Genomic DNA, 12,769 nt, shown 5'->3' with positions numbered 1-12,769 from the left:
ACACATGTTATCGAGGATGCAGAAGGCCATCTCTTCCCATGAGAACCAAGAGGGCGACGTCGTCCACACGGCGATAGTCGTAGAGAAAACCAAACAAATTAACATTGACGCTCCAGCACATGGACCGGGAAACGAACTTCCTGTTAACCAAACTGTTCCAAGTATCATCAACTTAAGCTCTTGTTCCGTGTCTGGCACGCAAACGACTTCTAATGCATGGTCCTCCGCAAGAAGAACCTGTCAACTAATTAATGAAAAGGAAACCCAGCAGGGGCTGCTGAAATCGCCGATCAGTCCAGTGTTTATGATCCTACATGAAAAAAGGATGCGGGTCTCTAAGGAACCGGGGTCGTCGGACCCTGGAAACACTCGGAGTAATCCGTTTGTCCCCGCTAATCTGGCGGTAGCAAGGCTACACAATGACACCGTAAAAATCTCAGATACGGATATGACTCTCCATAGTGAGTGCCAAGTTCGCAACTCAAAGGCTTCCCTGAACGAAGCCCGACTGTCTCAGCCCAGAACGTCGGGAGGTGCCAGATGGAAGTGCCCTATCTATAAACTGGTTATCGAAAGGCTAGACTCCTCCGATAAGCTAATACTGAACCGAGGCAACACAATCAAGCCTTTACACCTTGTACCTGCCCTACGAGCCATAAGCTCAAACGATCTGATGATCGTGGAGTTTTTCGACGAAAATAGGAACGATAAGGTGGTGATTCACGTTTCGTCACCTATTGTTGCTTCAACAATTCTGGACGCCAATATCGCCCTGTTTTCCCTTGGCTTTGAAGTCTACAAATACTCTGAAGCGGCTCATAAAACTCCGAATGGAACTGAGGTCCCATACACCCACAAAGCCACAAGCAAGGACGCGTGGGTGAGAATGCCGGAACCCATGGACCAGAGTGTCATCAACGTTCAAGCACCCCCTCGTCTATCAACTCAGAAGGCACCCTTGGATGGAACCAAACAGATCAAACCGGGCAATTCTTGCCACGACCAGATACTGGAGGATTCTGAAAGGGAGTTACAAAAAGAGAATATACGAATCACTATACTCGGCAACGCCAAACAAGTTGGAGCGAGCGTTGCTGGTAACAAATCCTTTAGCCCCAATGGCGGTAAGCACGAATGGCAATGGCTATCTGCAGCCTTGTGCAGCAAAACTCCCCAATAATGCCGGAATGAGGCCCCTGAAGCGCGGTGCAGATTGGCTTCGTGGAACACCCGTGGCTTTTCACACCTGTTCAACTCAAACTGGCTTACAGCAATTGACATCGCTTGTCTCCAGGAAACATGGTTACGAGAAACCCCAGTAATGGACGACTTTGAGGTGGCCTTAAACCCTGCTCCAAAATCTTTAAAAGGACGTCCGACGTCGGGCTTGGCCACCATGATTAGGAAATCCTCAGGCTGGAGAATTGTGAGTTCAACCAATTACTCCCCTTTCATCCAAGCAACGCAATTGTCAAAACTAAAACACGAAGGGTCACCCACGGAACTGGTGTGTGTTGTAAACCTGTACTGGCACCACACAAATGCTGGGAAACAGATTTTCATCGATCAAATTATGGAAATAGTCGATGAACTGCTAGAAACAAATGGCTGGCCGAACATCCTCATCTGTGGTGACCTAAACATTGACCTTTTTAAACCATCAGGCACGGAAAAAACTTCTCTTGCCAAGTCGTGGATGGAGGAATTGAACCTTAGAAACGTACAACTTCTAAATGGTAACACGTGTGATGATATGCCGCCTGCCCCCACGTGGCATCGTGATGGGCAAAGGTCAACAATTGATTACATATTTGTATCAGAAGCCCTTCATCCTCGGATAACCTCGCTGAAAATTATTGAAAAGACAGAAAGCGACCACAACATGCTAATAACTGAATTTACAACTACGACAAAAAAGAAACCTGAGCTATGGCCCCATCAACTCCACATGGTTTCCAATAGAGTAAGACTGAGCCTCGAAATACAGGATGTGGAACATCTGGTAAATCTCTACTGCAAGACCTGCCCAAACGTTGACTATGATCATCTGCTGGCACACTATAAGCCCAAGCAAGTGGGCTTTAAAAATATGGCCTTTGTACGCCAACACTGCTTTGACCGGGAACTGCTGACACAAAAGCGTCGTATGCGTCAAGACATCCGAAGGCTGAAGTGTTCAAAGGGCTCAACTTACTTACGCGAAGTAAAGGCGGTTAAGCAGAGATATAAAAACTGGCTAAAAGCTCATAAGCATGTAATGGCCCAAAATGATGCAGAACAGATGTTGACGGTATTAAAAAATAAGAACACTAGAGACTTTTGGATGCTTATGAACAACCAGCACGCCCCCCAAAAAGCTATTCAAGGGTGCATGGTGTCGGAAGCTGATTGGATTAGCCACTTCGAAGATCTATACAAAGCACCTGTTCCAACCGACGGCCCTGTCATATTAACACCAAAACCTTGGGCCTTGTCCTTTTCAAAAGATGAAATAGTGACCGTCATCAAAAAATCAAAAAATTCACGGGCACCTGGTCCAGATGGCCTGACAAATTGCACTATAAAACAACATCCAGAGCAATGGGCGGAGCTCTGTGTAACGTTGTTTAATCGAGTAAATCTAAGTGGCCAGACGCCCAAATCCTGGAAGACCGCGATAGTGGTACCTATCTTCAAAAAAGGCGACCGAGCAAACCCAAAGAACTATCGTCCAATTGCTCTATTAGACGCCCTGGGTAAGATCTATGCCTCGATGCTCCAACAAAAACTCGTAGCCTGGTCACAAACTTCGAACCACGTGGATAAGCGTCAAGCAGGTTTCGTGAACCAGGTGGGATGCTCGCTGAATTTACTCCTGTTAAACCTTATCAAAATGGAAGCGATAAAGTCTAACACGAAGGTCTATCTAGCTTTTATAGACTTTTCATATGCTTTTGATACCATCAATAGAGAGATCCTGTGGGGAAAACTGAAGCGTTGGGGATGCCCGTTAGATCTATTAGCGGCAATTAGAGAACTGCACACAAACACCTCCATCCGTGTAAGGCTGGATCAATTAGGGCAATTATCCAAAGCAATAAACACCTTCAAAGGAGTCAAACAGGGGTGTCCGTTAGCTGCAGTACTATTCGGCCTCTCCATCGCGGACATAGGCGAAGCAATTGGAGTAACAAAAGCATTCCCGCCGAAAGTGGCCAAATCACACTTAAATTGGCTACTATATGCTGATGACTTGATCATCCTGGACCGGACTCCTATCGGGCTCCAAAGAAAGCTAAATGCAGTTCGACAGTATGTTATTTCTAATCAACTACTGATCAACACGAAAAAAATGTGAAATTCTGGTCCTGCAAAATCTAAAAGGCGGCTGGGTGGCGCGGAAACGCACCCCCAACTGGACGCTAGGCCACGAACCCTTGCAAATTTCTGCCAGTGTTAAATACCTGGGAATGACCATAAGTTCTTCTTTAACGGATAGACCGTGGCAGGCTGACATAAGTAGAAAATGCAAACAACTAGCGAACCAGGCACTAATTATCCATAAAAGATACAGAAAATTCTCGTTAAAACCTGTGCTGGCCTTCTACCCTCAGAAGGTAATCCCCGTACTGACATACGGGGCTGAAAATGCTTTTGGCTGTTCTTACGAAATTTGGGACTCTTTAGAGAATTGCTTTTGGTCCAAAGTGTTAACACTCCCGAAAGGTGTGAAGACTGCTTGTATAAGATATGAACTGTCGATAATATCGATTCATGCCAGGATCTGCTGGAGTTTACTAAACTTGTACCGTAAGACATGTTCTAGAGCACAAATCCCTCAATTTGACATCTTCTATGATGGTTCAGTTAGTGACTCCAACGTCATCACAATGTGGTCAAACAGGTGTGAAGAGTTACTACAAAATCTCGATATCAAGAGCGAATTGCTCCATGAAAATCCGGATGCGGCAAAGCTTAAAATCTGGCGAGTCGACTGGGAGCTTACATGCACAAAGAGAGCGATGGCCAAAACGATGTGTGATGTGCCACTGGAAGCACGCGCCTTCAATACCCAGCAGCGCTATATCACCCTGTTTCCAGATCCACAAGCAAGAAGGCTGTTCTTACTGTTCAGGCTAAATCTGTTCAAAGCTACTGATCGTCTTCGCTTATGGAAGAACAATGAGCACTTAAAACCTGAATGTCGATTTTGTCTGCTAGCCAAAGAGTCACTAAAACACCTAGTGCTATTTTGCCCTAAGCTGAAATCTGAAAGATCAATCAACCTGGGCCCATGGAGCGTAAACCATTCATCGTTTTGTGCCGATGACTAGTGGAATCAGATGTACCAAGGAACCGACTTGAAACTGATACTTCCACTAACACGTTTCTTGGAGCAAATTGAAAAACATCTGATGACGGCACCATTAGGGGAACCAAATTAGTAAAACCTGTCACGGTATAACCTGTACAATAACCTTGTGAATGGAACTCGCACAAAAGGCTAATACGGATGATTGTTTACTTGTATTGTCTAAGTATTGTTGTTTTGTTTGTACATGTGTCGTAACTTTTAAAGGTTTGAAAAAACCACCAATAAAATAAAAAAAAAAACAATCTGCACATCTGTGGTGTGACCACTTGGGCCTCTGCTTTGACCTTCAACCATTACTACCATTTGCACCTCCCTGGACAGAGGGGGTGGGGGTAGTTTGCCCGTGCTGTTTTGCGCACTGTCTTTGGTTGATTGCTGTCATGTGCTCAATAAATTGACTGGGTGTGCTGCAAGTTACTGGTGTCTTGTGGTCAAATCACGTCCTCTTTGGTATACTTCATTGATCAAGTACTGTGACGAGGAAAGGTGACATAGGTGGTAACTCCCCGATTACTTACCGGCAGTGCTCTTTACACACAGTCCTACTCTTCTTCTTCCCAGCACAAGCACCCGCCCCAATCCCCAGTTTCGGGGTCATCCACAAGGGAAGGTAAGCAGCCTCTTTATAGGAGGGGGTCGGGGCACAGGAGTGGGAATAAAAACATGTAACATGTTTGGTATCTCTGTGGGAAGGCGGATGGCCTTCACTGAGTAAGAACTTGGACGAGGAAGCGTAGGACTAGGTGTAATGAACATTACCTAACCTAGGCCTCTGCTCGCGCCTGAGATCTTCTTTTGATTGACTGCTGCCCTACTGCTGATGGGTCGCTCCAACTGTCGATTCAGGGAATCACAAATGGATGGTGGAGTGTATTGCTGCCCATTCCAGGTAAATGAGCAGAGCTCTTTCATGTCACTGAGTAATTTGTAGTGCAGTCGCACCTCCGTGTTTTTTATTTGCAGAGAGGGGGAAGCATTGCATCTATAGAGATGGTCCCCCACAGTAAGGGATCAATAATGCTCTTAAGATACCCGGCATTGTAGACTCTGCTTTTTCGGCAAGTTTGATATCTGTGGATTTCCCAAGGGGGCGAGCCAGAGTGAGGACCAAAAAGGAGTGTGTAATCATGAAAACATGCAAGGGAGTAAGTCCCACCACACGGTAGTAGTGTAAAAGGTGCCAGTTCCTTTATGTATTCATCTACAGAACAGGTAAGTAGATTCACAGGGCACACCCACCGGCCCATCCAACACACCACCAGTCAACTCTCAGCAGAGCATTCACGCTCACAGCATGCACTCAGTATTCCATTCACCGCCACGTGTATGACTCATCCCTCAGACAACATATTCCGTGGGCACTCACACCCTGGCAGGCCACGATGCCACAGAGTGACAGCTGCGGTGGTCACTCAGTACAATAACTCACACATGTCGCCTTTTCCTCCTCAGATCTCAGAGAAGTTCTCAGTAGCGCTTGTTAAAGGACACGCCGTATCAGAAGGAGTGCTGCTTTTCGGCAAAGATCACTTTTACACCTGCCAAGACTTTACCTTCTCTCCGTCCGGCGATGTGTGCTGCATTCGGCATTGTGTCTCCAGGTAAGACCCCTCCCTTCTTCTGCTGCCCGAAACGTATCCAGGGCACTGGCGGATCACACCACACACTCATTGTCTATCCAGGGTCTAATTTCTTAATTTCAGCGGTTGGATTTATTGGTCGCCCGTTGTGGTGGATTTTGCCTGCGGATGGGCAAGATTCTGAGGAGGTTGTTGTTGAAACTAACATCGCCAAAATCATCCTATTCCACTTCCACTGAAGACATTTCAACAAATCCTAATTGCAAAGTGATGATGTAGCTCTTTGTGCTGTGTGTCACAAAGCCGGGTCGCTTGACCACTAAGTGAACATGCAGTATTCAATGCCAACAAAGGTTTGTTAGGAAAGTTGAGCCAAATCAGGGAAATGAAAGCATAAAATGCCAATTACAAAAACAGTAGGGCCTCATCACGAGTTGGGCGGTATCCCCGGCAGTATTACTGCCGGGGCTATTTGCGTTACTGCCAACCCCCCCGGCACTATTAGCACCGGTCACAGGTTTGGCGGAACGGTAAATCCCCATTGGGCCCATTCCGGAATTCCCCATTCCCCATTGGGCCCAATGCAGAATTTTCAGCGCTATTACCGCCTGCGGTATTAGCGTGGTGGTAATAACGCTGAAAATCAGCAAAATCGTGGCAGATTTGCCCCAGCTCAGAGCTGGGGCTAAATAATAATAATAATAATAATAATGATAATAATAATAATAATAATTTGCCCCAGATCAGAGCTGGGGCTAAATGCTGCCAAACCCGTGATTTGGCGGACCCTTAAATGCGGCGGTAATAGCGTTACTGGCACATTCAAGGGTTACCACTAAACTCGTGATGGGGCAGTATGTCTTTTTCATGCTTGCAACAGTTCAATACTTTAAGGTTGCAACGTTCAGTTTGGTTTCTCTCCCCTTTTTGGGCCATCGATTCCCAGTCACTTAGAGTTGTGAGGGGTTTAGGTGTCCCTCACAATTCTTTGTTGTCTCTTTGGTCCAGAGTCTCTCATTCCCTCTTCTCGTCCTTTTTACAGGGAGTCCCCTCTTCTGGGGTCACTGGGCCCTACATGTGCTAGCACATTTGGCCTGGGCAAGGGCAACACATTGGAGCATGAGGACGAACCAACCCCAGAACTTCCACCAGGGGACCTGAAGTCTAAGTGGGTTTACAAGAAGCACTCCTGTTCTCTCACCACTGTCCTGTCTGAGTCCTGATACTGTTTCCCAATGCCACCCCCCTCAATGGACTGCACCATTCTCATGCATAGGGAAGTATCCCTTTAACCTAATGCCCTCTCCTCTCCAACCTTTCCTGGCACTTCTACCTCCTCATCCACCCCATGTTTGTTTCTTCCACCCTTAAGGTTCACCCTTGTTAGTGGTCGGGTGGCTCTATGCCTGACCTGCAAACCGTTCTGCTTCAGAGGTTCACCTGACCTCCTTCTGGCACATGCTTTCACTCTCCTTCATCTCCCCAAAGTCTTCTGCACTCTTCTTGTATCTCATTTCACACTATCTCCTCTTACTTAGATCTCCTCCTGGTATTTCCTTCCAAAGGTCTCTCTCCTCCTAATCTTTCCTTCCACTTGCCCCTATCTCTCCTCCATCCCCCACTCTCTTGTCTCTTCCTGTCTCTGTCCTCTTTCCTCCGACGATCTTCTGCTCCTCCTCAACCTCCTCTATTCTTCTTCCTTCAACATTCTTTGACCATGTCCCTTCAACATTCTTTCTTCTTCTCCCTCCAACTTCCTCGTAATGTCTCCAAGTCTCTACCTCACTTTGTAACCAGTCACCTCAACCTCTCAATCTCTGCTTACTTTGACCCACACTCCCTCCTTGAAGACTGTTTTTTTTTATTGGGTCCTAGGCCCTCCCCGGGTCTGCCCTCAGTTTGAGTTCTTGAACCTATATATAATAATTAGTATAGCATGTAGATTGGTATGGTGGGCATCAGCAAATCATTTGAGCTGTGAAAACTTGTGTGACCCTATGCTGCATTGCTCTGTACACTGAACCTTCTTTACACTCGGCCACCATCTTGGTTTGCATACCTTCCAGGCCACCTCTCCAGTCTGTTTAGCACTTCCTCGCTGGGTTCTGGCAGCAACCATGCTCCAAGGAACGCAGCCATCCCAGTCCTGCTCGCATACAGAGAGTCAGTAAGTCTGACTATTTTCCCTGGCTTCGATGGTCAACGTTGGATGGGGTTAATTTGTCAAGATCCGTGCCTGATTTTCTGCTTAGGTAGAATGGCTTCTTAAAGTGGAAGGCAAAGCGTTTGGGTGTTTTTGGTTATAATACCCTGCCACAGCCCTGGGGAGAGGTGACGTGGTCCGCGGGATCCACCATACGTTTGTACTGTCCACTAAATAATGGCATGATGTGGCCATCAGGCCCACGTGACCAGTCCATCCACCGCCCGCACTCCCCCCCCACCCCCCCCAAGAACAGGCAACTTTGTAACAAGGGAGAAAGGCTTCAGTTAATTCTGCCTGGATAGATTTCACTAGCTATTTTTGTAGGTTCATGGTGTGCTGGCTTTTGCATTAAATTTCAATGGAGAATCCTGTGAGCCAAAACCTATAGGAGAGCACGTGGACGCTTATATTGCAACATATATGTAAACCTGTCTGGTCTGAAAAGATGCAGAGTCAATACCTACCCATATACATATTTTTAATAAACCTATCAACATTCATAATGCATGAAAAATGATTTAGCACAAACAACTAATTTTACAGTGAATTTATTTCATTTCAAAATTAGTTTTTTTGCTAAACTAATGTATTTAGCATGAATATTGATTGGTTTATTGGAAATACGTACATGGGTAGGTACTGACCCTGCATCTTTTCTGAGCAGGCAGGTCTATATATGTATATTTACTGCAGGGAGAATGCCGCAGCTATCTGTACAGGGAAAGGATATGCTATATGTTCCTGCAGGTGGAGGATACACTGAACTTCTGCGAGTGATGTCGCGTCCTCTGCAGGAGAACCATCCATCATTGGCGCTCTCCACTCCATCACCGTTTTATGAACATCTGATCAATAGTTAAAACAATTTTATTGACCTGCTGTTGTTTAAAGGCCTGTGCTGGTGAAGTCACTGCTGACTCAAGGAACCATATTTATGATGCTAAAGCCCTCGAGAGCTGGTAATGCAATGCTTGGTGCAGGCGTGCCCCAACTCTGCCCGGGGTTGCTGTGCATATGCAAAGCGAGGGACGACAGCACATCTCTAGCTGTGTGCAAATGGCCCGCCAAGTGAAGACATCTTTAAACAAAAATGGAGCTTCCAGCTCTTCCTGTGTCCCTCCAGGACAAATGACGTGTATCCAGCTCCCATCTGTGCCTTTCCATCAAAATCCCACCAAATGCATCTGCTTAAGTGTACTGTGTCACAATGCTCTGTAAGTCACAAGACAAATCCAATGCATTTGCAGTTTTTATTATAAAATGGTGTTGCAAGAACAGGCAATTGGGGCTTGTAGTGTAAGTGCACAACTCTCCCACCACCTTGGGGCTTCCACCTCCCTTGCCCAGCCTCCCGACTCAAACAGGCCATAATGCGGTGACAATTCACTAGACCCAGGGTACCCCTACTGTCTGATCTATCCCTGTCCTAGGGAGGGCCTAAAGGCTGGGCCTTATGTCTCTGACTCCCACAGGCACTCCCAGGTGACCTCGCACCTGGTCGATTGTCCTGAGCACTTTTCCTCCAGATGACTTGTCTCTCAACCCTTTCCTCACTTGCCTATCTTATCTTTTCTCCGATCTCATTACTCTGTCTCTTTCCCTCTCTCTCACGCTCTTTCTTCTTCTGTCTTCACCTGCAGCTCCCTCCTGACATCTCCCATGTCACTACACTCTTTCTCCTGTTCTTATCTCTCTTCTCCTGTCTCCACCTGCCAACTCCTTCCTGATCCTATCTCCTTATCTCCAAATCTCACTCCTCCCAGCACTGCCCTGCCTTTGCTATCTTTTCCCTCTCTTGTCTCTCTTTCCCCCCTCTATCTCCTTCTCTCAACTCGCCTTCTACTCTCCCTCCAAAATGATCTGCAACCACTCGCTCACTTACACCCAAATGATCCCCCTTTCCTTCCCCAATACCTCACCTCTCTCTGTTTACACTTCAAAATCTCCTCCAAGTCCTCCTCCAGCTTCTACATACTTCTCACTGGCCGTTTGGCCCTCTTTACAGTGCTCTCCGACCTCACCCGTACACCTCTAAATGACAACTGACTCTGCTGTCTTTTTATAGCCCTCCCCACTTAGAAGCATCCTTTTAATCCCATTGACTACTCGAGTCAGCTTATTCCCTGGGCCAATGCCTGTCGGAGCTATCTCTTTGTGGGCCTGGCCTTCCTTCCTCTGAAAGTCTTCATAAGGGCCTCTAGCCCATGCCTCTTTCCAGCCTCCTTGCATGCATTTAAAGTGGTTGTTGTGTTCTCTGTTCCCCTCCTGAATCAAATAACGTCTTTGCCTACAAAGGTTTTGGGGCGGGTTGCCTTGTTTGCCCTAGTGCCTGGCAGCTCTCTGGTGTTTAGAGTTCCTCTGGGGTAGGTGTTTGGTGGCCTATTCAACTTCTGAATGGGAAAGCGCAGTCCATTCCCATTTTGGTAACAAGTTAGTTCCTCCTGTTCCAGGACGGGTATTACCCCTTCAGACTGCATGCATTGTGGTACTTGTAGTCCCATTTGCTCTCTGAATGTTTCTGCCTTCTGGGAACCATTATTCACCCCATCGGACTGAGGCATCTGATGCATGCTGGTGATTAAAGAGTCTGGGGAATGACCTGAAAGAACAGAAAGAGACCTGGCCTGGACAGGTTGCGAGGCACGGGACAGAGGCAGAGGCAGAAAGACCAATGTTCATGCATACTGGGGAGCTGGGAAAGGGACCACCCTCAATTACCCCACCTGACCTCTGAAGTAGGCCTGCTTCTATCATTGCCCCAGTGGGCCGCTTATGCCAGTTTGAGAACTGTTCCTGCCCCCCCTTGCTCCGCTCCTGAGAAGGTCTAACTTACGACCCTGTCACAATTACATGACCGCCATTCAAAGATAGAATAAGGGTTTGGCAACATAATGCTGCTCTAGCCTGAATGTTTTATTGAAATGCATAATACTGAATAGATGCCTTGTAGGGTCACTACTAAAAATGGGAAATGTTTACAATGGCCCATGAAGGTAAGGAACTCTGGGTTCTCCAAACGAGGACTATTTAACATCTGTGTACGAGTTACATTGGGAGCTGGAAACATTGCCCTCCAGATAGTTGATTTTGGCTTGTGTGTGGCCATAACACTCTTGGTGGTGGCAGTTCTGCATAATAAGATTTGCGATGGTTGTTTTCTGCCATAGTACTTTCCTTTACTCAATGTTTCTATTTCAGCCTCGAGGATTCTTTCATTTTCACCCTATACCATAACAACAAGACCAAAAGAAGTGAGATGCGGACTGCAGGAAGGGAATCACTACCCAGAGGAACTAATGTGCAACCCTCCGGAAACGTGACCGGAACCACATTAAGGCAGGCAGGACACACACGTGACAACACCCAAACCGGAAGTAGTCCTCTGTCAACAGGAAGTCAGGCCTCAACCCCAGGGGATCCAGCATGCCAGCGTCATTCCTACCATGAAGTGAGGGAAATCCAACTGATGCGTTTCCTTCTCCAGGTAAGACACAGGCAAAGATCTGCATCTTATTGTGTTGAAAAGAGCATACATGCTGGATGACTTTCTCCTTCCTCCGAAGTAGCGTGACCAGATTTCCAAAACGGAAAACCAGGATGAACCACAACATAAAAGAGGGACAACCCCATTGCAGCCCACCAATCACCGCCCCTCCCCCAACACGCACCACAACCACCACCCAATCATATTTCCAGCACTTCTCCTTTCTATAAACTGTATATGATTTCATTTATGCAGTTTTGTCTGTGAATCTTGGCATGTTACTTCAATACAAGCGTTTGCTCTAATTGATATTACATGGCTCGCAGTACAGTCATTTCCCAGCCAATCTTTGTGGCACAGTCAGTAAGTGTTGTGACTTGTACCTGAAAGACTGGGGGTTGGAGCCAATCCTCCAACTTCAAAATTCTAACAGACAGATTCATGGAATAATTAGTGGGCGCAAGTGGCCAAAAACGTGCGATTCGCAGTGGAATAGCGAAAAACGCAGTGCAAGTGCGAAAATCGCACGAAAAGCAGCGCACATCGATTCATGGAAGGCCGTGCGCGAGAAAGCCATCGGATGTGCGCTAAAAAAGTGCGCGGCGCACGTTGGCGCACAGGCCATCTAACGGCGTGCGCCAGGTCACAGCGAAAATCGCACAGGCCACAGCGAAAATCGCACATAGCGCGGCGCACACAACAAAAGTAGGTGGAACACGGGGCGTAACACTGGGAATGGGGAACAACTTGCCAAAATGTGGGCGTCACGGGGGAAGTACAGGGTGCAAGTGCGCGGAACGCCCACACGCTCGCCTACAACACGTATTCATGGAATCGAATAGGGCAAAAAAGCGCACGGTCAAACCAGCGCGCAGGCACAAACACGACCGCCACAAGAAAGCAGGCGGTAGCGTCTCTGCGCCTGTAATAAATGTGCGCCAAAAGGTGCGCCAACAAATAGCACTTATATACAGCTATGATGAATGTCCTATACTGTGGCCCTCCAGGACAAATGACGTGCAAAGGGGTACCCACAAACACGGACACCCGCTGACTGAAAAATAACGTGTGCGTGTATTCCGGGGTGCGCGGGAAGTTTCACACGCGATTTGACAGGGTACGTGGATTTCAGGGGTGCGCGGGAA

At 47.2% G+C, this 12,769-nt stretch overlaps 1 protein-coding gene across 4 annotated transcripts in view; it reads left to right on the top strand.

Annotated features, from left to right (window-relative positions):
- Positions 1–12,769, top strand: part of WDFY4 (WDFY family member 4) — a 1,820,746-nt gene that overhangs the window by 1,185,278 nt on the left and 622,699 nt on the right. For all 4 annotated transcript variants that reach the window (XM_069611160.1, XM_069611162.1, XM_069611161.1 and 1 more), the window contains 2 exons: positions 5,807–5,955; positions 11,339–11,624. In XM_069611160.1, coding sequence (XP_069467261.1) covers positions 5,807–5,955; positions 11,339–11,624 — 435 coding nt within the window. The remainder of the gene's footprint in view (positions 1–5,806; positions 5,956–11,338; positions 11,625–12,769) is intronic.

This window comes from Ambystoma mexicanum, chromosome 8 (genome assembly GCF_040938575.1).
Source record: "Ambystoma mexicanum isolate Mex_15411 chromosome 8, UKY_AmexF1_1, whole genome shotgun sequence".
NCBI lineage: Eukaryota > Metazoa > Chordata > Amphibia > Caudata > Ambystomatidae > Ambystoma > Ambystoma mexicanum.
The sequence above is the reverse complement of the archived record's forward strand: the minus strand, read 5'-3'. Positions and strand labels throughout refer to the sequence as shown.